The sequence below is a fragment of the Emydura macquarii genome, unplaced genomic scaffold (assembly GCF_026122565.2).
Source record: "Emydura macquarii macquarii isolate MOO-44397 ecotype Brisbane River unplaced genomic scaffold, CSIRO-AGI_Emac_v2 contig_431, whole genome shotgun sequence".
In the NCBI taxonomy this organism is placed as follows: domain Eukaryota; kingdom Metazoa; phylum Chordata; order Testudines; family Chelidae; genus Emydura; species Emydura macquarii.
Genome location: NW_027130568.1, coordinates 11,000,093 through 11,021,779, shown reverse-complemented (window position 1 = coordinate 11,021,779; position 21,687 = coordinate 11,000,093). Strand labels below are relative to the sequence as shown.

General features: G+C 39.2%; 1 protein-coding gene across 5 annotated transcripts in view; it reads right to left on the bottom strand.

The window, feature by feature from the left end:
• The window catches only part of NFATC1 (nuclear factor of activated T cells 1), a 134,437-nt gene that overhangs the window by 41,377 nt on the left and 71,373 nt on the right, over positions 1–21,687 (bottom strand). For 4 of the 5 annotated variants that reach the window (XM_067537533.1, XM_067537532.1, XM_067537536.1 and 1 more), the window contains exons 7-8: positions 12,611–12,666; positions 10,739–10,871 (exon numbers count right to left, since the gene is read on the bottom strand). In XM_067537533.1, coding sequence (XP_067393634.1) covers positions 10,739–10,871; positions 12,611–12,666 — 189 coding nt within the window. Of the gene's footprint in view, positions 1–10,714; positions 10,872–12,610; positions 12,667–21,687 lie in introns of all 5 variants that reach the window. The other variant, XM_067537537.1, reaches the window with a different exon arrangement.

Genomic DNA, 21,687 nt, shown 5'->3' with positions numbered 1-21,687 from the left:
ACCTCCAATTCTTGCTGAGAGAGACTAGCATTTATGACATCATATCAAGTCACTAGGCTTAACACAATGGCCCTCTGTGTGGGTTTGAATGTGGGAGAAATATTTCAGTTAGTGTTGCAAGCCTGAGTTTAACTAAAAGGTTTTCCCTAGAAGGTAAAAAGTTAATATATCAAACCTTGAAGAAAAATAATAAATCATGCACATTTAGGGGAGGGTTCCTGAAAGCTTTTAAAATGTACATATATACACATGTAGACAATTCTAATAAGTCTGTTTGCTTTTACACTTTAGCAATCCAGATGAATGTTTTAAAAACTCTTTTTTTGTCATTAACACACACATGAACTGAGAAAATATAATCATTTAAATTATACAGATGTTTATCCTTATTAACTGTAACCTAATCAAGTCACATTTTCACACAAATATTAGCAATCCAGACATTTACTGCCCTATAATATATTTATTTTGCTCTTGGTTTGATAGAGCATATCAAACCAAATATCCACTGTTCAAGGTGTAGACTACAATGTATTCATCTGGAACCTATTTACAAATTTTGGATACTGTATTAAAAATAATTACATTTTTTTCATCACTTACACATATAAAATTCTTGAACTCTGGGAATAAATGTCTCGCCACTAGTGACAATCTAGGCTGGGATTCTCAAAGGCGCATGAGAGTTTCAGGATGGAATCCTCCCCTATGTTAAATTGTCAGAGATAATGGGTTTTTTCCACTTTTTTCTGCATCATGGGGCACGTGATGTGTGCTGGTTTGAACTAAAGTAAATGGTGGATTCTCTGTAACTTGAGGTCTTTATGTCAAGATTTGAGGACTTCAGTAACTAAGCCAGTCTATAACAGGAGTGGGTGGATGAGGTTCTGTGGCCTGCAATAATGTAGAAGTCAGACTAGATAATAATGATGGTTCCTTCTGGCCTTAAAGTATATGACCGAGATGGTCAGCTAAATTCCATTTGTGCCTTTGAAGAGTTCTCTTGTCAAGTAGTCTTGATACAAACAGAACAACCCTTTTATAGAGTACCAGACATCCCTCCAGAAGACACCACACTTGTCATCTCATCTCTACTGGCCTAGGAGTCTCCTAATTCTCACTAATTTAGAAATGGTTATCAATCTGGACACCCTTTTGCTTATCTTTTAAGCATCTTTCTGTGACTTCAATATACTCAGGATTTCACCCCAAGTTTTGATTTTTAAGCAATTTATCCACGTTTTTCTTAAAGCGTAGCACCCAGAAACGGGCACAGTATTCCAGCTGAGACCTCACCAGTGTCAAGAAGAGTGGGACAACTACCTCCTGTGTCTTATATATAACACTCCTGTTAATATTAGCCTTTTTCACAGTTGCATCACATTGTTGATTCATATTCAATTTGTGATCCATGATAACGCTAAGATTCTGCTCAGCAGTACTACCACCTAGCCAGTTAGTTCCCCATTTTGTAATTGTGCATTTGATTATTTCTTCTTGAGTGCCATACTTTGCGCTTGTCTTTACTGAATTTCATTTTGTTAATTTCAGAGCAATTCTGCAATAAGTCAGCATTATTGCCCTGTTCATTTCTACGTGTGTGTTTTTATGGGCTCTGATGTATGTGTATGTAAAAGCACAGTATCCAAATAGACTGAAACCCTGTATCTAGGTCTTGTCTATAATCTCATTTGTGTATAATCGCAGACAGCGCCATTATCAGATCAGAAGGTACTTTTAAGGTAATACAATTACTAAATGCTTTTCAACTGCTGTTAAACTATTAGGTTGTTCAACACATATTCAAATGAAGACAAGATACTACATATTGTAGAGACGTGCACTTTGTTAAACTGGAGAGAGAGCCCAGGGACATCAGATTTGTGTGTATGTTAATAATGAAGAGAGAGTATGTATTACATTTCTTTGAATATGGAGTGGGGGGAGGGGGAAGGAAAGCATTCTAAGAGACATGATTCATGTCATGATAGAAAATGAATCATGCAACTTTGAAAAGGGTAAATCAAGTCAAAATATGATTTTAAAAAGCATGTGAAACAAGTTACAGCTTTCTTTCTAGTTTTTTGTTTTGTTTTGTTTTGTTTTTTAAAACAAACATTACTGTTTTCAGATCTTTATGGTCTCCAAATACTTTTTCCTGGCCAGTGTGACCCAGTTGCAATAAAAAATAATATGACCTGAGCACTTGGGATGTTGTTTGAAGGTTATGAGTTGGAACTAGATTTCTGGTTAGTTGGAATAGATTAGTTTTAGGTATGAAATGGGACTTGTTTCATCAAAATTTCTTGCGATCATCTCTTAATTTAACAAATGTTCCTTTTTGCTGCGTGGAGGAAAGAAGATTTAGCCTAACTAGAAAAGAAAAGCAACATCAATGTCTTTTTCTTAAAGTATTCCTACTGATGTGAAAGTTTGTTCTTCAACTTTACAGTCAATATGCCAACTTCATTGGTGTTTTCACTGCATAATATTCCATTGCCTGCACTGATGACTAGAGTTGGAAGTTTGACTGTGCACATAAATGTAACACTGGTAAAACTGATGGTTTTTCATGACATGTCAATCTGTCAATACATATAAATACACAGATATGGGATTCAGGCATCCTCATTCTGCAATATGACCACCCTTTTCTTTAACAGAGAGGTCTCATCATGAAATGTTTCTTCTTGATCTCTGCAGAAGAGCATTCAGATCAAGTTGGAGCACTGCATACTGGGACCAGAAGTGTCCATAATCCAAATCTCTTTATTAAAAGTCAGGATGAGTGCAATCTATAAATGAGGTGTGGCTGGTTGATTCCCGGCCAGTGGCTAATGCGAGTCTCATTTGGGTAAAGTATGGAAGCCCCTGCACGAGAGCTAAACATACATTGGGGGTAGTGGGCAGATGGTGGGGAGAAATCCAACAGCAGAATATTGGAGAAAAAGGATCAAAAGTGAGATTCCACTTCTACTGCTCTAGAACACACTCAGCTGGAATGTAACAAAAGAGCTGATGGCCCAGCTATGATGAATTTATCCACTGTTTAAGTGGAAACATGAGTCTGACAAAGCCTTGCCTGCTTTTTGTTGTACTGTTAAATGTCAAAAGTAACATTCAGCCACATGGCAGCTAAAATGAAATAAATTGTAACAGAACATTGTATAGAAATGAGCAACCATGATTCATAGATCTACCTTTTAAACAAACACAAAAAAGTAAAGAAAAAATTCCCCAAAGTCATTGAGCCTTCCTTGTTACTTTGCCCTGGTTAGAGCAGACTTTACTATACACCCTTCAGGAATCTTGCTGCCTATAAAGAGATGATGAGGGGAGAATGCTTGTCAGTGCTGACAATATCATTTCTAATGTATTTGAGTGTTTGGGCCTAATTCACAGTGACACTAGGCCCCCTTAGCAAGGCTTTGGCAGCAAAAACTTCATTTAGAGTGGATGTAAATATAATTTACGTCCACCTTCAGGCACATTTACACTGTTGTTTCTTTGGCTTTCTGAGTTGGTCATGAATAATCAAAAAGTGACTTTCTTTCTATGGGGCTGAATTGTGTGGTAGCATAAGCAGCTGTGAGGGTTACTTTCTCTTTCTGCTTTGGTTTATCTGGGTTTAGCTGCCTGTCTGTCATGAGTGCTGGCTGTGTCAGTCAGCAGCTTTCCTAATGGCTTTTGCAAGCCAGGTTCTACACTTTTCCCAGCTTGTCGATCACATTGTTTTTTACACACACACACACACACACACACACACACACACACACACACACACACACACACACACACACACACACACACACACACACACACACACACACACCCCCTTCTATTCTTCAATGCCTGCCACTTTCACCTGTCTTATCTTGCAAATTCATTGAAGATCAGCTGTTCTTTATAACCTTATGTTACCTGTCCTGGTGCATTTTATGACCCCTTTGCAACCCCACCACAGGATTTGGCTCAGGTTCCTCATGCAATCCTATGCTCAGTTTGCAGACATAGCAAGGATAAATATTTTGCCAGCCTCAGATATGAAAGTTCACCATATGTTCCAAGTCAAAATGTACCAGGTGGCTATCAGTAAAAGCTGCTTTCTATGTCAAAAGTAAAGCTGCACTGCTTTGCATCTTCATTTTATTGTTCTTAGCTAATATGACTCACGTAGCATACTAACTTAGAAAGTGAGCTGTTGGCGGAAGAAGTGAGGTAAAATGGAGGTGTGACAGCTAAATGTAATCACTAGAAAACTGCTGATTGTACTCATCTGCAGCATAGTCAGGAGATAATTTTAGACCTAAAGCAGGAAGTTGAGTAGGATGCTGAAAAAAAATGTGCAGTCGGAACTGATCACCATTTTCATAAGCACACTAAGAACTTTCATCACTTTCATGCTGCAATGCTATGAAACATTAATAAGGTATATCTAGTAACTAAGGACCAGGGTTTCAGAAGAGCTTAGCTCCCAGAGCTAGGGGTTAGATTTTCAAAAGTACCTAGCTCTTATTTAGGCCCCTAAATAAATGGCCAGATTTTCAAAAGAGATCAGCACACTGGGTGCTTATTTAGATACCAAAATGGAACCTGAGCTCTTTTGAAAATTGGCCCCACATGTGGTGAAGCAAATGTCCCAAAACGTAACCAATACATTAAGCTTTGAAGTGAAGATCACTCAGCTTATCAGCAGCATTTAACTAAATAATAAAAGTGCTAGGGATAAAATGTATAAGAATCTTTATTATTTTAAAATAATTCGTTAGAGTTTACATCATGAGTGAAACAGAGAGAAAAGGAAATATTTACCAACAACAATGTACAAAATAATATTTTTGGTGTCAGTGTAAGAGGTACACCAACTTTCTCAACTTCCAGTTAACTTCACCCAAGGAAGACAAACATTTTCCTTAAAAAAAAACCAACAAACTTTTCAAAACTGGGTAAGTTACATTGAACCCACAAAATCTTTGCCATTTATAGATTAAAATAGTGTAAAAAACAGTGCTGTTGAACTTAATGGAGCTAGCTGAAGATCTGGCCCACCAAATTTATCCTACAACTCTGAAAGTCTCTTCCCTTTCTTTAATGTAATCAAGAGTGGTATTTCCTGTGTCTCAAACTACATGAACAGACTTTCAAAATGGTAGCTTCCGATTTGATTGTCAGTTTTCTTTATTATATTTAACACACCCTAAAACATATTTTAGTGCTTTAAGATCAATCAACAATCTCAGCAGCACTGGCATAATTTCACTGAAGACAACAGATTTACTCCACCTTTACACCAGAGTATCGAAGGGCGTGTCTATGCTGCCCCACGGCTTGGACTCCTGGGGTGTGTGAATAGTATAGCACACAGAAATACTGGACTATATCTCCCTTGTGTAGACACTGTGGGTGCAAACTAAAATGGTAAAAGGGTGCAACCTGTTTGAAGAGGACTACATTAATGCAAACTAGGAACCTTTTAGTTCACACCTGCAGCATCCACATGGAGGAGTTACAGCAGAGCACTTTGGTGTGCATTGCTCTTTGCACCCTCATAGTCTGAATTATGGGGCAAACTCAGACATGTCCTGAGAACAGAATTTGGCCTCTATTTGCATATCTAGTTTACAGAGGCAGTTTGGAAATCCTAGCATTCCTCCATCATAACAATCTTTCCTGTACAAATAAACTCACTGATTGTTTTCCCTGCTTTGTTAAATAACATTTACATGGCCAAATGTAATGAAAGAGAGAACATTTGTATGAACTAAAGCAGTATGTGACATCAACACTCTGCAGAACAGCACAGATATCTTAGATGGCACCAACCCCCTTCTTGTGAGAGAGAAAATCCTAAAAAGGTCTCTTTGATTTTTAATGTACGTGTTCAAAAGAAATCTGAATAAATACAGACTTAACTCTAAGAGTTAATGAATCTCTTAAAATCTTCTCCACTTTCTCCAAAATTCCACTCAACAGGACAATTGTAAACACCTACATCTGAGACAGAGAATTAGGGCTAGATTTTCAAAGGTATTTAGATGCCAAACACCTTTAAAAATCTGGATCCTAGTCTCCCCTAGACCTTCTTAGCAGTAGCATACACATGCTGTATAGAATCTCACTGGATTTTGAACAGTAGCACACATTTTTAAATGCTTTCCTTCTCCTATAACCTCCTTCAGATTAGGTAATTCTGCAAACCCTACTGATTATGCCAACTAATTTCAGAAGACGATTAACAAAAATGTTTATGCTAATAATAAATAAATATAAACAAAAACCTGTCCAATCTTACACAAAAATGAAAAATATTTAGCACACTTACTAATGGTGTTTCTAGATGAAAATAAAATACAAATGCAGAGTTGGTTAACTTTTCCGTAAATAACATTACATTATATACTAATAAAGCCTACAGAGCAAATATTGAAAAGAGGCTACAATGAAGACTGCCTTTAAAGCAGTGTTTCTTAACCTGGGGTTTTAGAGGGGTCGCAAGTGCAGAGCTGGTATTGGGGGTGGCAAGAAAGGCAATTGCCTGGAGCCACAGGGGCGCCATGAAACTAAGTTACATGCCTCAGCACCGTGGGGGTGGGACTCAGGCTTCAGGGGTACAGTAGTTTGGAAAGGTTAAGAACCACTGCTTTAAAGGGTAATCTCATTTTGCTTTGTAGAGATTAATTTTTTACATCATTTAACAGTGGGTGGGAGTTGGGATATTCTAATGGTATGTGGTAATGCAAAATTCATTAGCCCTCACCAAATGAATTGTGCGGACTCACCTCCATCAAAAGGTTAAGGAAATTACTTATATGTGTGTGACAGAAATGTCCAATGTAAAGTGTTGAAAGTTTAAAGCTGCAGGATTCAGGGTAAAGTTGATATACAGTAGCTCAGTGCTGCATAATACTGCAGCAATATTGACAAAAAAAAAAAAAAAAGCCAATAGCCAAAGATCAGCATCTGAGTAATTTACATAAGATAAAGGAAAGTGAGAGTTAGGATTAGTTACTCTCAACAGAGGTGGACTGAAGAAACAAAATTCAGAACTGGATTTTGAATCCCCCAAGGTTTGAGTCTGTCTGAGCCAGAGTTTTCATGTAAGCCCACCTCTTTTCAAAAACAGCTTCGCTTCTACCCACCTTTGTAAAGCCTCTGTTTTATTTACAAGCTTTCCGCTTAGGGGATATGGTTTTAAGACAGAGGAACTCATGATACCCTAAGTAAGCTCCTGGTGTAGAAATCAGTTCAATTTATAGAGAGAAGGAAATATCCTGTTGTGTCTCCCTGATTGCAGGGGAAGCGGACAAGCTCTGCTGTTCTGCTGTACACAGTGGTCTGCACTCTATGCATGCCACAAAGTTGTATTCCCTGGGCACTTGAGGGGGCCATTCACTAGGCATAGGACACAGTGAATCCATCACTACCTGGATCCATTGGCTGTTTACCCCTGTGAAATGGGAAGAAATAGGACTGTAGGGAAGTACTTGGGCTCCGAGACCATAATAGCAGCTGTGAAGTGACCCTGTGGCATATGAGTGAGTGTCAGTTCCTTCCCTCTAACCCCACAGAAAGTACCAGCGCAAGGCTAGTACTGCCTTACTGATACCTTACAGTACCTTGCTCTGGGAATATCTAGCTGAGATGTAAAGTGTAGCATGTATCAGGTAATTTGTAAAGGATCCTTAATGCACAGAAAAAAGTAAAACCATGGAAGGCTTTGAAATGTTAGCATTTGAGTGATATAAAGGATAAAAACAGAAAGAACACATGATATACTACCTGATTTGTGAAAAATTATATCTAATACTTAATGAATACTTTGACATTTGCTTGTTAAAAATCTAAAGCCTCTACACTTTGTGTGATTTTGTCTGAACAAGTCAGGAAGTGTTAACTGGACAAAAACGTTGCTGATATTTTTTAAACCTTTTTACCTAGATAATATAGTAGTCGCTGGCTTAATTATTTTTTCTTGCTGAGTGTAACTTTCATTTTCTAGAACATCTTGGAAAGCCACAAGAAACTCATGAATTAAATTAGATAAATCAGTGCAGCCTAAAAAAGCCTGCTTGAAATATAGCATATTAGAGAACTGAATTTAGTGCTAACTATTAATCTAATTATTGCATGTATATACATATCTGAGTACAGTCAAGGTGTCTCATACCTACCATTAAAGGGCATGATGCAAACAACTATAAGTATCACCAATACAAAAATATACCCTTTGAATAATTACAAGTGATTACAAAAATATATTTGTCCTTACTACTTCTGTAGGCATAAGGGAGTTTGTAAATAAATCAGCATGTTTGATTAAATTATTTATATATTATATATAAAAAGGGTCTCCCATGTCTGACTTTTTACTCTCTTACACTGATTCTGCACCTGTCAATTGAGGCTGCACTGCTTTGAAGTCCTTGGAGCTATATGGGCATAAAACCAGTATCACAGAATGGAGAATCAGGCCTTTGACATTTCAAAAATGACATTGTCATAAGGCTAAATATAATAAAGTAGGGGCTCATTCTCCATCCCCTTTTGTTTGGGGATGTCAGTTTGTTATGTCTGTGCAAAGAGATTGGAAAGTGCCACCAAGTCCAAATGGTAGTGATTTACATCCCACTTTGCACTCGTGTATATCACTGCGTGAGGTGCAAGGCAATGGAGAATCAGGGCCAGGTAGATGAAAAACAAAGGAGTATTGTTGTTGGAAAGAAGGTGTTGTAGTACAAATAGCAGTCAGCAACAGACTTGAGTTTAAATATCTTTGGAAGTTAACTCAATAGGTAAGCACTATCTCTGGCTATCACAACAGATGTTTATTGCTGAAGGTAATAACTCTTCTGTTTTTCATCTAGAAGAGTTATACATTCTTTGAATATACACAAACATACACTCTGCAGAGATTTGAATAATTAGGCTAATTCAACAAAACATGGGACAACCCACTCAGTAGGGCCCTCCTATACACACACTGAAGGAGTAATTTGCTGTTGTCAAATTCCCTGTTACTTTATGATGCTTTATTTTGAATTTAAAGTCACGATAAAAGTCTGGACTGGTATCAAACTAGAGTCATGTGAAATTCAACATTTGTATTTCATGGAGTTTCACCTAGAATGTTTGCAGCGGCGTTTTTTTCCAAGCTATATCATGCAACTCAAATTTTACTTTGTGCAAAACTCCTACAAAATGGCTATTTTCACATTGGCAACCTGTGGAAAATTTGAATTTAAGAATGTTTTCCTTGCCAACCCTTTCCCCCAGGTCATTTTCACTGTAAATAAACCCTCATATGTCATTAAAAAAATGTTCTCTGAAATTGACCCATTTTAAAGTTTAACTAAATGTAAACAAACAGGATTAAATTTACCTTCTTTATGATGAATATTTCACACACCACTACCCTGAATGCACCTAATATTGGTACATTACCATCACTTCACAGTGATTGGACAACATGAGGTTCCAAAACACCACAGATTATCACACATTGTGAAAATCTGCATGCCCCAAACCTTTCATATACATAAAGGATTTTACAGGAAACCTTCTGATCTCCCTTTCCATTATGCTTTTCAGCAGTGCTCCAAAGAAGGATTAAGCTGGGAATCAACCTTCTGATTTGAATTTTAAGCAAGTAGGGTAACAGAAGTTGCTTCATGAAAGCAGCCATACAATCTTATTTCTCACACAGGAGATTCAGCAATAAGTGGATCACTTAGGAACTAATCCCCTCATGCACGTAGATTTTGCAAGAGCCAATCTGGAAAGATAGGTGCGATGGGCACTCAGAAAGGGCGTTGTTTTTCTCAAGGGAAAGAAAATGCTTCTTGAGCCCAGTAGCTCAATAGTGAAATCACAGTGTCTGCCCCCTCTTTCTCCATTGGATGGCCTGTCCTACAGAGAAGCACTGAAAGGTCCCTCTGGCCTACCAACCTGACAGACAGCAAAAGGACTCTGACCCAGAGCCACACACCTGTCATGGAAACAGCACTAACTACTCCCCAACCCAGTCCAAGGCTAGAACTGGCCTCTTAACTCCACATTCGAGGCGCTTGTGTGTTCAGCACCCAGGGTGGCCTATAAATAACACTGGGAGGGATTCTCACCTCAATTTAAGACTCAATTTCCAAGCCCAGAAGGTGAAGGGGTGGCTGGACAACTCCCATCCCAGCTCCAGCTCAGAGCACAGCACAGTTCGGGGGATGAGTTCAGAAATATTGTTCGAATGATACACCCTCTGGGGTTGGGAGGTTGCGAGCAGCCGAGGAGGCTTGAGAGACAGCTCAGCAATCTCATTTTTTAAAGAGTCTTTCTGCTGCCCCTGGGCACAAAGAGTTCCTTCTTTCTCCTTATGTGCCACATGATGAGATCTTGTATGTACTGAGCACGTATAAACATGGCCACAGTCCAGGGTCCCTCTGCAGCCACAGGTTTCATAGCCCATGAATAATGCTTGTTGTGATTGTGTTCCAACAAGAGAGAGCTCAGAAATTTCTACCACCAAAAAGGAAATACTTTATTTGGAAGGTGTCTTCCTCAGAAAGCAAATTAAGAGACAACCCGATGGGGCAGCCCACATTTTTTATTTTATAGCAATAGTTACAGCCCTAAATTGCTCAAGTAAGCTGCAGAATTATTATCAATTACATTCTATCTTTTCTTGTATCTTTTTAGCAAATATTCATATTCTAGTTTCCACTACCTGAGGTTAGAAATATATTGTTACCATTAGCAGGAAGATAGGTGAACAGCTGGTACTGGCTTCTCTTTCGCTTTCCGTTGCAGACATAGAAATTGACCTGAACAGGACTGGTAATTCTCTGATTGCGGAAAGGTGGTATCTCAACCACCAATGAATTCTAGAAAAGCAAACACATGAGAAAGTCAGTGTATATTTCAGACAGTAGCTCTGCACAATAATATTTGCACATCAACATGTGAATGTCCCGTCTGAGTTCCTAAAGACTAATGTCACTGCACACTGACTGGTGAGCAAGGCTTGGTGGCACTGAAGGTTTTGCCTGCAGGTGGTGATCTGCAGCAGTTAGTTTTGACCGTTTTTGGGGGGAGGGATCCTTTCTGGCTAGCGCTTTCTGCAGCTCAGCCTAGATTTGGGTTTCTTCAGCAATGAGTTTGATTATTCGGGTCAGAAGTGTGAAGGCAGGGTAACCAAAGTTGTAGCAAATGCATTGTGTTTGTAGACATTACTTGCCAGGGATTTATACTTGAAGAGGAGTAAGTTTTCAGACTGATGAGATAGGGGTCGGGCATCACTGGGTGACATTGGTTAATAGTGTTTGGGCTGCTGTGAAGCCCGGTACAGGTATCGTAGAAAGAACAGAACTTCCCTCAGGAGTAAATGCTTCCTAGGGAAGCTTTAAATGGTGAGAGTAGAGCTTACTCTTGCATCCCGAACTTTCAAGATTGTCCTTTCTAACAGTAAAGCTGGTACCATATCTGATACAGCCCACCCTGCCTTTGTGGGACAGAGTCTGGGATCGGAAATCAAACCTTGGTACAAAGCACAACCACTCTGTGGTAGGTCAGCCCTAACGTAGCTTACCTTGAAATAATTTCCTTTGAAAGAAAAATTAACACAGGCATATAATTATTCAAATATTTCCATGTTCCACAATCACATTTCTTATTTAACGTATTTCTCCAGCCATGTGGTGATCCTGTCAGCTCTTCTCCCCCAAGGAAGGTTAGGCCTGGTCAGTGGGTGGGAGAACCCCAAGTGCTACAGGAAGCAGTGCCGGTGATCCCTGAGGTGGTGCTCTACCCTGAATTATCAGTGGAACAATGTTCCAGCTAGGTGCTAAGAACAGGCTAAGTGGTTGAGGGCATCAGCTTTTGGACCCAAAAGTGAACCTGTGGCTCTATTTGGGATCATCAAAAAGCCCCTGGCACTTTTTTGAATGAGTCAGTGTGATTGATAGCCTTAGTATCCTGGCTTATTTCAAACTCAGATCTTTAAACAGTTTGCCCACATTTCAGCCTGTAGTTTCCACTTGATATATTACTCTTCACTTCTCCTAATAAACTATTGCTGGACAAGAATAGGGGCCATGTTTCCACCTATAAATAGCTGCATTTCAGTGATGGTTTCAGCAATCCAGTCTGTAAAGATCTATGTTTCTCATACTGCATGGCTAGTCTCCCCAAGAGACCCCAAACCTTTCTGAAGAAGGTACAAGGAAGCCAGGGAAAATGTGTGTGGGTTTTTTTTTGTTTTGTTTTGTTTTGTTTTTTTGGTAAAAGCAGAACCCAGGACAGAATTTCTTTCTTTGCTGAGCTCAAGATGGATTTGAGCCCTCAAAAAGAAAAAGAAAAAAAAAATACAGGCTGGCCCCATCCAGATATTGAAAATACCCTTTCCAAATACATTACTTTATTTTCAGAATAGATTTCAAGGAAGGCCTTTTGCCCCCCACTCCCATTAAAAGAAAAGTTTCCAAGACGAAAGGTCTGAGTACTTGTTTTGTTTCAGGGTTGGGATACAGTGCCAAAGTGTTGGAAAGTCCTCTCTAGAAGAAGTGTGCTAGAGAAATGAAACATATTTTTAACTGTGATGTTAAAATATTTAAGGCATACTTACTGGTTTGCACATTTCTTTGTCGGTTTTGGCTTCCATTTCCCACACATGGTGACCATCTAAAAGACAAAAGAAGAAGAAAAAATAAGATCTAGTTCTGTGCTTTGTTTTCTCCCCTTCAGGCTGAGCCTAGAGTTATAGACAAGTTATAAAAGATCTGTTGAGGAAGGAAAATAGCTCTGTTGATGGGTTGCCCAAACTTTGGCCAACCAAGAAGTCTCATAAGTAACTTGCCAGGAGCCTAGAATCCCATTTAGTTTGTTTAAAAGGGAGGGAGCATGGTTCAGTGGACAGGGTACTAGGATGGGAGTAAAGAGGTTTGGAATAAAAACAGTCTGCCATTAATATAAGTAAATCATGTCACCGCTCTGTGCCTCAGTTTCCCAATATGTCAAATCAAAATATTGATGCTTCCCTTCCTTTGTAAAGTGTTTTGAAATCTATGAATGATAAATACTAGCAGAGTCAAGAGTTAGGATTAAAAAGGAGCAATATAAGGAAGGGTATCAAATTATAGGTCTTCTTCATCTTCAGTAGGTCCCAGCATGCAGTATTCTATTTTGATAGGAGCAGCCTGACATAAGCTCTGAGTTTTTGCTGCTTAGATCAAGAGGGAACATTGTTTGCTGGGAAATGTAGTTTCTGTGCGTGGTACCTTCATATTAAAGATTGATATGCACCAGGAAAGGATCTGATCCTAGTAAGTCTGTGGTCCAGATTGTTGAGTTTTGGGGCTGCATCTGGCATGCAGGCTGTGCTTTGGCCACTCCAATTTTATTAGTTCAATGTGTCCAAACGAGATTAATTTTAAATCATGAATTTTAGATTTTCTGATGATTTCTTTTGGGAAATGTATGTTTTTAAAAAATTAATTGACACAGGAACAAAGGCCAGTGAAGACATTTCTTTTTTCCCCTCAAGATTTCAAAACTCAACAGCAGGGAAATGAGAAAAATGATTCAAAATATAAGGTTTCCATTCCCTGAGCGTAGAAAAGGAAAAATATGTAGAAATGGCCACAAACAGATCACTGTCTGAGTTCAGCAGCAGGGACACTTGTGGTTTAATGCACATGAGATGTCACTGGAGTGAATGGGAAAATTAAACTTGATGTCATCTCTTTTGTATATTTATTGCAGCATTGGGACATGCAAATGCAAATATTAGTTATTTTGAACTTCACCACACAGCCGTTCGCATGTATTAAAAAACAGCCTCTCTGCAAGGTACTAGTGAATGCACTTTTTCTTCTCTCTTCTCTTTCATGCCAAGGATGGAGGTGACACATTTAAAACTGTCTGATTTATTACAAATGTCTGTAAATAATATTTTTGTGTACAGCACTCCCACTGTGAAAGGAATGCTGTAGTGGAACTGGCTTTTGATGATGGTTTTTAAGTCTAAAACTATTTCATTTTAACATAAAGAAATATAGTGTGAATGCTACAACACTCTGATCACAGCTAATTTGGCATGCTTTTCCATCAGAAATAATCAGCATACATGCATGTCCTTAGTTTCTTCCTTCATTTTAAATCATGCCACCAAATAAAAATCAACTAGAACAAGAATCTCTGCAATAGGTATTGTGGTAGTAGGGAGAGAGAAGAGAAGAATTAGCCATACTAGTGCTAAAATCTCTCTAGCAGTGTCTTTCAGGACTGCCAGGATTAAACAGACCTCTCAGGAGTACTGGGAATCACTTCAGAATTAATCCACCAGATGCTTTTTCTTAACTGACAATAAAAAAAAAACTGACCACAATCCCTCAAACTTGGACCCATCTTTTCTCCAGGAAAAAAAAAAAAAAAAAAGGAAACTAAAGTTTAAATTAACATGATTGTGAAGCTATCAGAATTTTGACAGGACTACAAACCTTTCAAAGTTATAGTCTGCTCAGGAACTTCTGCTTTAGAAGTGTTTTTACCTAAAGAAATCCAGTCTAGTAGTTGGCATGTGTTAAATTTGCCTTTGTAAGTGGATTACCAAACTTCAGGTTTTTTGTTATGTTTAATTTCCACCTTGCAAGATGAATGATTATATTATTATTTCTTGCCAATATTTTTGTAAAATTCAAAATAGCTCCTTGTATAGCTAATCTTTCCATTACCTCATGCAGTGCTGCCATTATGTGCTTTTGAAATTTTTATGATGACAAAGAGTTTTTGAGAAACATTTCAGATATTATAATCTAAACTATTATATATGAAAAAATCCCAAACTGTATTTATTCTTTGGCTATCATCTGAAAGCTAAAAAGAACGCTATTATTTGTTCCAATAAGAAATTCTCTTGAGAACGTCCAGATCTTTGTTGTTTAAGGGGGTGAGGGAAGAGACGACTCATTAAGAGTTAGTGACATTTCATTTAACCAAAACATAAGGAGGAGAGGTTGTTATGAAGCAGAGACCAAAAAAAAAAAAAAAGCAGACAATTCTTCATGTTACGTCTGGTGAACCGAGAAGGAAATCTCAACGCCTACGGACTGGGATCAACTCCAGGAGGGAAACCTTAGACCACTACGTCAACGTCTCACAGTAAACATGTTTTGCAGGTTTATACAGTTCAGCTGAAATTTAAAATAATAAAAAAAGATGGGAATGGAACAATTTGTGGGAGCTTGAAATATTTGCCTATCTCGGGAAAAAGTATTTTTCTTCCAGTGCCACAGATGCCCAGTATCCTACCAAGTATGCGGGATACCGTCTCTCGTCAGAATGTGCCTGAGGAGTAAGGGCTGATAAACCACAAAAGTTTCCATTGTAAGTCTGCCACATCTGCATCAGCCTGGCTGACTCAGAGCCCAAGGCAACTCCCTGCCTGGCCGAAGGCCAACAAAAGTACACCAGAGCAATTTATACCTTTCCAAAATGCAAATAATTCAAATTACAGACATAACACAAAGCTGAAGCAGACACATTTCAGGCATTCCCGTTAAAATTTACTCTCTGGAATTACCATACCCAAATGGGCAGTTGTTATACAAAAGAGAGAGAGTCTTTTCCAAGGAACTTATTTTATTTATTTATTTACTTTTATAAAATATTTTTAAAAATCCCCTCTCCAAATCAAATGCCTCGTTTCAGTCAGAGTGTTTGTTAACATTTTGTTATGGTATAATGAAGGAATAGAGGTATGGGAAGTCTCTCTCTCCAAAGGCTGATGCTTTCCTTCTCTTTTGGATTAAGAGGACACTGCTTCAGGGTTTTGGTTTTTTTTCCCCACTGCAGGTGGGGGGAGAACACCACAGAGAATATAGAGTAAAGCCCACTGAAGTTACTGGAGATGAAATCTTGGCCCCCACCCTGGGAGTTGTCAATGAGCTTTGGATCAGGCCCACTGTGAGGAACTAGATACCGGAACAATGGAAGTTCTACACAAGCAGGAAACCCTTTGGTTCTTTCTAGCCCCGGGATGGATCTTAGAATCTGGAAGGGCAATATTTAGTGCCGTTTGTCATCATGTATAGCTGGTGATCAGTGTCATTTTCAACTGAAGACAAAGAACTTTGTTGGGAAGTCTGACATTTAAAGATTGAGAAGTGTGACCTGCCGTTATTTATAGCATTTTCTATTCTGAGCATGCTTCATCAAGCTCTGCTTTATTGTTTTTCAGTCTGTAGTAAGCACCTGGTGTTACAAGTGATGAAAACACTGTACACCCACTGTACTGGTATGGGGTTTTTGAACTTTTCAAAATATAAACACCCATTTAAAATGGAATGGCTCAACAGTGAATGGCTCTTTGTAATTCACTCCTATCAACTGCTCACTGCAGAGTTAAAGGAAACTGTGCAGATGTCCAGAAGTAAAAATATTCTAAATCATTAGGGAATTCCCTGCTGCATGAGTCACAGAAACGGCTTCCCCACCACACCCATCTAGAAGATTTCCACATAAAAAAGGCATTGTAGGCCTGTTTTAACACAGCAGAAGCACTAAAAAGAAGTTGTGTAAACCTCACAGTATCAGTTACTTACATACATTGTTGTGGTTTATTAGGCTTCAGTATTTTTCTTCATACAGATGTAACTCAGAGCCAAAGAGCAATAAAGGCTTTCCAAAGAATTGGTCTATTGTCTTCTAATCCTTATTGGTTTATGTCAGAAATTATCTTTAGATGTCTCTAGGACTGTATTTACTTTCTACACACCAGAGAATTGCTGCTGAATAGCTACAGGTTTAGGAGATCACAAGAATCAAACCAGCAGTTTAGCTTGAAGATTATATTAATGTGATGGTTTTTAAAGGCACACAGAAATTAAAAGGAAGAACAGCAAGATCAAAGAACATCCATTACCAAAACAAAAAAAGAACTAGAAACCCGAAAGCTTATAACATCTGTATCTGGTGATCACTCAAGCCTTGCCTCTATGAAATGGACATAACAGGAGACTTTGCAGACACTTACATTGTCTTGCTTTACTTGAATAGGTTAAAAATATTCCAGCTCCCCAATAAGCACATGCTCTCTCAAAGATATAGGAAAGAACTGATGTTATCGAGGATTTCACCACCTGCACATACTGTACGCGTTGCATCCTTCCAATCTGGAGTTAAACCAAGTTTGGGTGCAATGGTGAATCGGGCCAGTCGTGTTTACACGGATATATTTTCAACCAAAGGTATTTTACCCTAAAAGAACTCATTGTTTGATTAATTGTTGTGAATGTCCTGAATATCTCAGTCCATTTTATAATATAGGAGATGCACAGCAAACTGTGCAAGGTTGGGGCCCAAACTGCGACATCATTTCAGCAGAATATGGCATGACCGTATATTCTGATTTTTGGGTGCCCTGCAGACATAGCCTACCCTATACTTATTCAAATTAATGTATATTTCACTGCCATCCAAATCCTTCAGCATTACAGGAGTCACACGTTTTAGATTTATCTTCAAATCCTTCATTCCTTGTGACGTGTGGTCATATTATTGCTTGACATGGAGATGATTGATCTGAAATTATATCCTGAGGGTAAGGGTAGGTTTCTATGTTAGAGAAGAGAATGGATATTAGTTGGAGTCCTCTCATTCAAACCTGCAGTTAACCAGCTTTGGGTTGAGATACCATCAGTTCTCATAAGCTAAGCAGGCTGGGCCAGGTCTGCACTTGGATAAGAAACATCCAAAGGAAACCTAATGACTGCAGGAGATGGTGCTGATGATTCAGAAGGTGGCACTCTTCTCTCCAAGTCAGTCCTGAACAAATGCCCCCCACTTATGGTCTTAAATGGTATATCATGTTTATACACACTGCTGAACGGTCGCTTTATTTCACACCAGAAGTGGCTGCATTTCAAGGCTCAGAAATATATATAGCTTCTAAGGCCAGAAGGGAATATTACGATCATCTAGTCTGACCTGCTGCATGACACAAGCCATAGAACCTCACCCAGTAATTCCTCCAGCGAAGGGAATCATTCTTCCCTATACATAAATGAATACAATTGGGCTCAATAACTTGTGGAGGAAGTTGATCCTTCTCTACAGATTGTGTGTCAGTTTACATTTGTGAAGAGTTTCATGGTTGTGTGTGCTCTAGCAAATGCAAAACAGAAATACTAACAGTGCTGGCTAAGTAGCTGTTTGTCTCTGGAAGGATATGAGGGGGAAAAACATTGTTTAGAGCTACACAGGAGAATGCCTGTTGTATATACATTAAAGTCATTTCTTTCAACATCCCTAACACTTGGCTTCATTTAGTTTGTTTATATCTCCACTAGTAGGGACTGGGTAGCTGCTCAGTTTGGCAAATCCCTCCCCCCATCTATTTAAACAAAAGGGTGTAGGGTTTGACTAAAGCCAATTGTGGAGCAACTCCACCCTCTGTATGCAATCATGCTGGCAGCGTCTCCTGCCTGTGTCACCTCGATCTCTCCCTCTCCACTTCTTCCTGCTGTGGGCTCAGTCTCTGTTCTGACATCCTTATCCCATGCCAGTGCTACTTTCAGCCATTATTCTGATTCTCTCCTCTGATTATATTGCTTTTGCCATTGGCTCTTCCCACTCCATCTGTCAAAAGGACCCCCAGCTACATACTCCCTCCTTCCACCTTTTCCTCCTTCCCTGCCAGAGGAACCCCTCCAGGCAGCTATTCCCTCCCATTGTCTCTTACATTTCCAGCCATTTTGCTCCCCATGACAAGAAAGAATCCTTTCCCATTTTTATCTGAAATTCTCCCCAATCTGTTGTCTTTTCCCAGGTAAATCTGTACCTGCCGGGGGAGGAGGGCTGTGAGGGGACAAAGAACGAGAAGTTCTTCTGGTGAGTATCTCCACTTCTGGATGCTGAACTCAATCCAAACATTAGAGGTTTACCGATAACTGGAATATATTTATTTTTATGATGATAATGATGGGCTTTTGTGTGTATTGTTATACAAGCTCTGCAATGTAATGCTGAGTTTTGTGTTCTTACTTCTATGTATTTTTGCAGACTTGAGCTGAGTTTTGTATTCAAACACACACAATCTCTGATGTAAATGCTCATTATTTTTTCTTTCAAAGCTCTGTTTAAAATAAAAATATTTAATTGAACAACAGCAAAAAGTTGTCCAGAAGCCATGTAATAAAAATCAGATAAGAACCTACTTCTTCTATGTATTGCAGAATGCATAGGCACCCATCATCTGAAAGTCAAACCCCTTTAAGTTTTCTCAGATTGGGAGTTTCTCAAAGTTTCTCAGTCTGAGACAGCCCCAAAGAACAGCAACATGTTGACTTCTGAATATAAAGCACTTTGCAGTGCTTATAAAATGCACCTTCTTATCTAAGTATGTTACATGGTTTCTAGCAAATTTGTTTTATTTTTGGTTCAGTTAAACTTCTCAGGGTAACTATACTTTGAGACTGATCATTTAAATGAGTTTCTTTGCTGAAAATTGGCTGAAGAAACAATATGGAGTTCTACATCTGTTGCCTCTCAATGACTCTAGATCAAATGTATTCCATTTACAAGTAAAATCAGAGTTTTTTCCCCTCCTTTTAACTGTTAGCTCTGCAAACTCTTTCTGGGACACAAAATTCAAGCTGGGTACTTTCCTTTCTACACAGTATCAACAGTAGTATTGGTTCTTCAGACCAAATTTTGCCCATAGGTCTATCCATGCAACTCCTTCAATCATGCTCTGTCCCATACAATCCTCAGCTTAATCCTGTGTCTCATCCTGTCTCTCAAGCTTCTCTCATGCATGTCTTACAATCAACAAACTTACCACCACCAAAACTGAACTCCACATCTTTCCTTCCAAGAACAACTCCTTTTCTCCCATGCCCTCTGTCATTGTGGACAGCTCCATCATCTGTTCCCTAAGCACTCGGGCCTGTAACCCAGGAGTCATTTTCAACCTCTCCTTCTCTCTCGCCCTGCATAGCCACATTGGGCCCAAATCTGGCCGACTCTCATCCAGGCTCGCATCATCTCCCATCATGCAACCCCCTCTCTGGCTGCCCTGACACTCACATCACTTTCTGATCCAGTCAAAATAATAAGTACATCTTCTTTGCATCCCAATATGAGTTTGCCCCTCCCCCAAACCCTTTGATTCCTTCCACTGGCTCCCTCTCCTCCAACAACATCCAGCTCAAGCTTAATGCCCTTGGAACTCCCTCCCTACTATTCTGCCCATTGTCTCTTATGTCATCCTCCACTGCACTCCTCTTTGCAAATGATGCAAGCCTTGCCACAGCCCCTTATCTGTCTATTTCTCCCTTCCCTGACTTTGTACTCTCTTCTATACTGTTCTTTACACATGGAACGCCCTCCACTATTCTCTCCCTCTTCAAATCTTTCCACTTCTAACCTACTACTAACGGCTAAGTTGAAGAGCAGCTGGAGCTATTAATTTACAAGAGACGTATAAAATATATACAAAAATATATATTCTGAGTGACTCCCTTTCCCTTTTCATCATCCATACTCTGCTTGCCCTATTAGAACGTAACCTCTTTGGACCAGGGACTGTGACTTCCTACATGTCTGGACAATGAACATTGTGGGCCTCCCAGAATACAAATACATACAAAATAATAATATTAAAGAAATAAAATCTTATTTTAGTCACAAAAGCATAGAAATACAACTGCAAGTGCACCACAGGGAGCAAATCCGGGTAGAAAGGTGCAAGTTTACAGTCATTTTTCAGTCATGATATCATCCTTCCCAGGCTAGTGTCCCGTCCTACCTTCCGTCCGTTCATTGGCTCCAATCCCCCAAGAGTTAGAGTTAATTCTGTGTGTTTGAATGGCACTCCCTCTCAGCCAATCAGGTTTGCACAGAGTAGCAGGGAGTGGGAAAAGTGGGAGAAAGGAAGGCGCTCTCTCACCAGCTCCCCACAGATGTAACCTAAAACTCACAAGAATGCTCAAACTGTCTGCCGACTGGACATGGATTCTGGGTAACTGTTGTATTTGAAGGAATGTTGGCAACCCAGCCAATTATAGATACCACCAGAGAACCTGCCCCTATTCAATTCAGTCAACTTCTGCACATCTGAATTTGTCATTACATCCTGGTTAAACCTAGTTGAAAATACCCCACATATTCTAAGAGGCATTTCTCCAAAACCTACTCTGAACTTTACTATTGGGATGTACAGTTCTTTAGCCACTGAACCTTTACTTATCCCGGTGGATGGGTGGTGCATACAAATACCATTAAAGTGACACACTATATACTGTAACAGCATATTTAAGGATCAGATTGTACAAAGGTAAAGTCTGCACACAAGTAACACCATTGCATGAGCAAAGCAGATGCTTTATTCCTCAAATGGTTAGTTAGCTCACTAAATTTCCATTTTGATGTGCAATTGCAATAGCTGTGCATGCAACTGTAGGCACGCTTGCCTGTGTATCTCTTGCCTCCCTTTAAAAAATAAAATACTGGTCCTTAGTCCACAGTAAATGTTTGTATTTGACCAAAGGCATTTAAAAAACACTGGTCTTAATTGTGACAGAGACACCTTAGATGAGGCTTGGTGATGATACCATCTCGTGTGTGTGGATGCTGTCCCATTCAGTCTTTACCATTCCTTAGGCTAAAAAGCCAGGAAAATGTGAAACGTACTGACATTTCCTA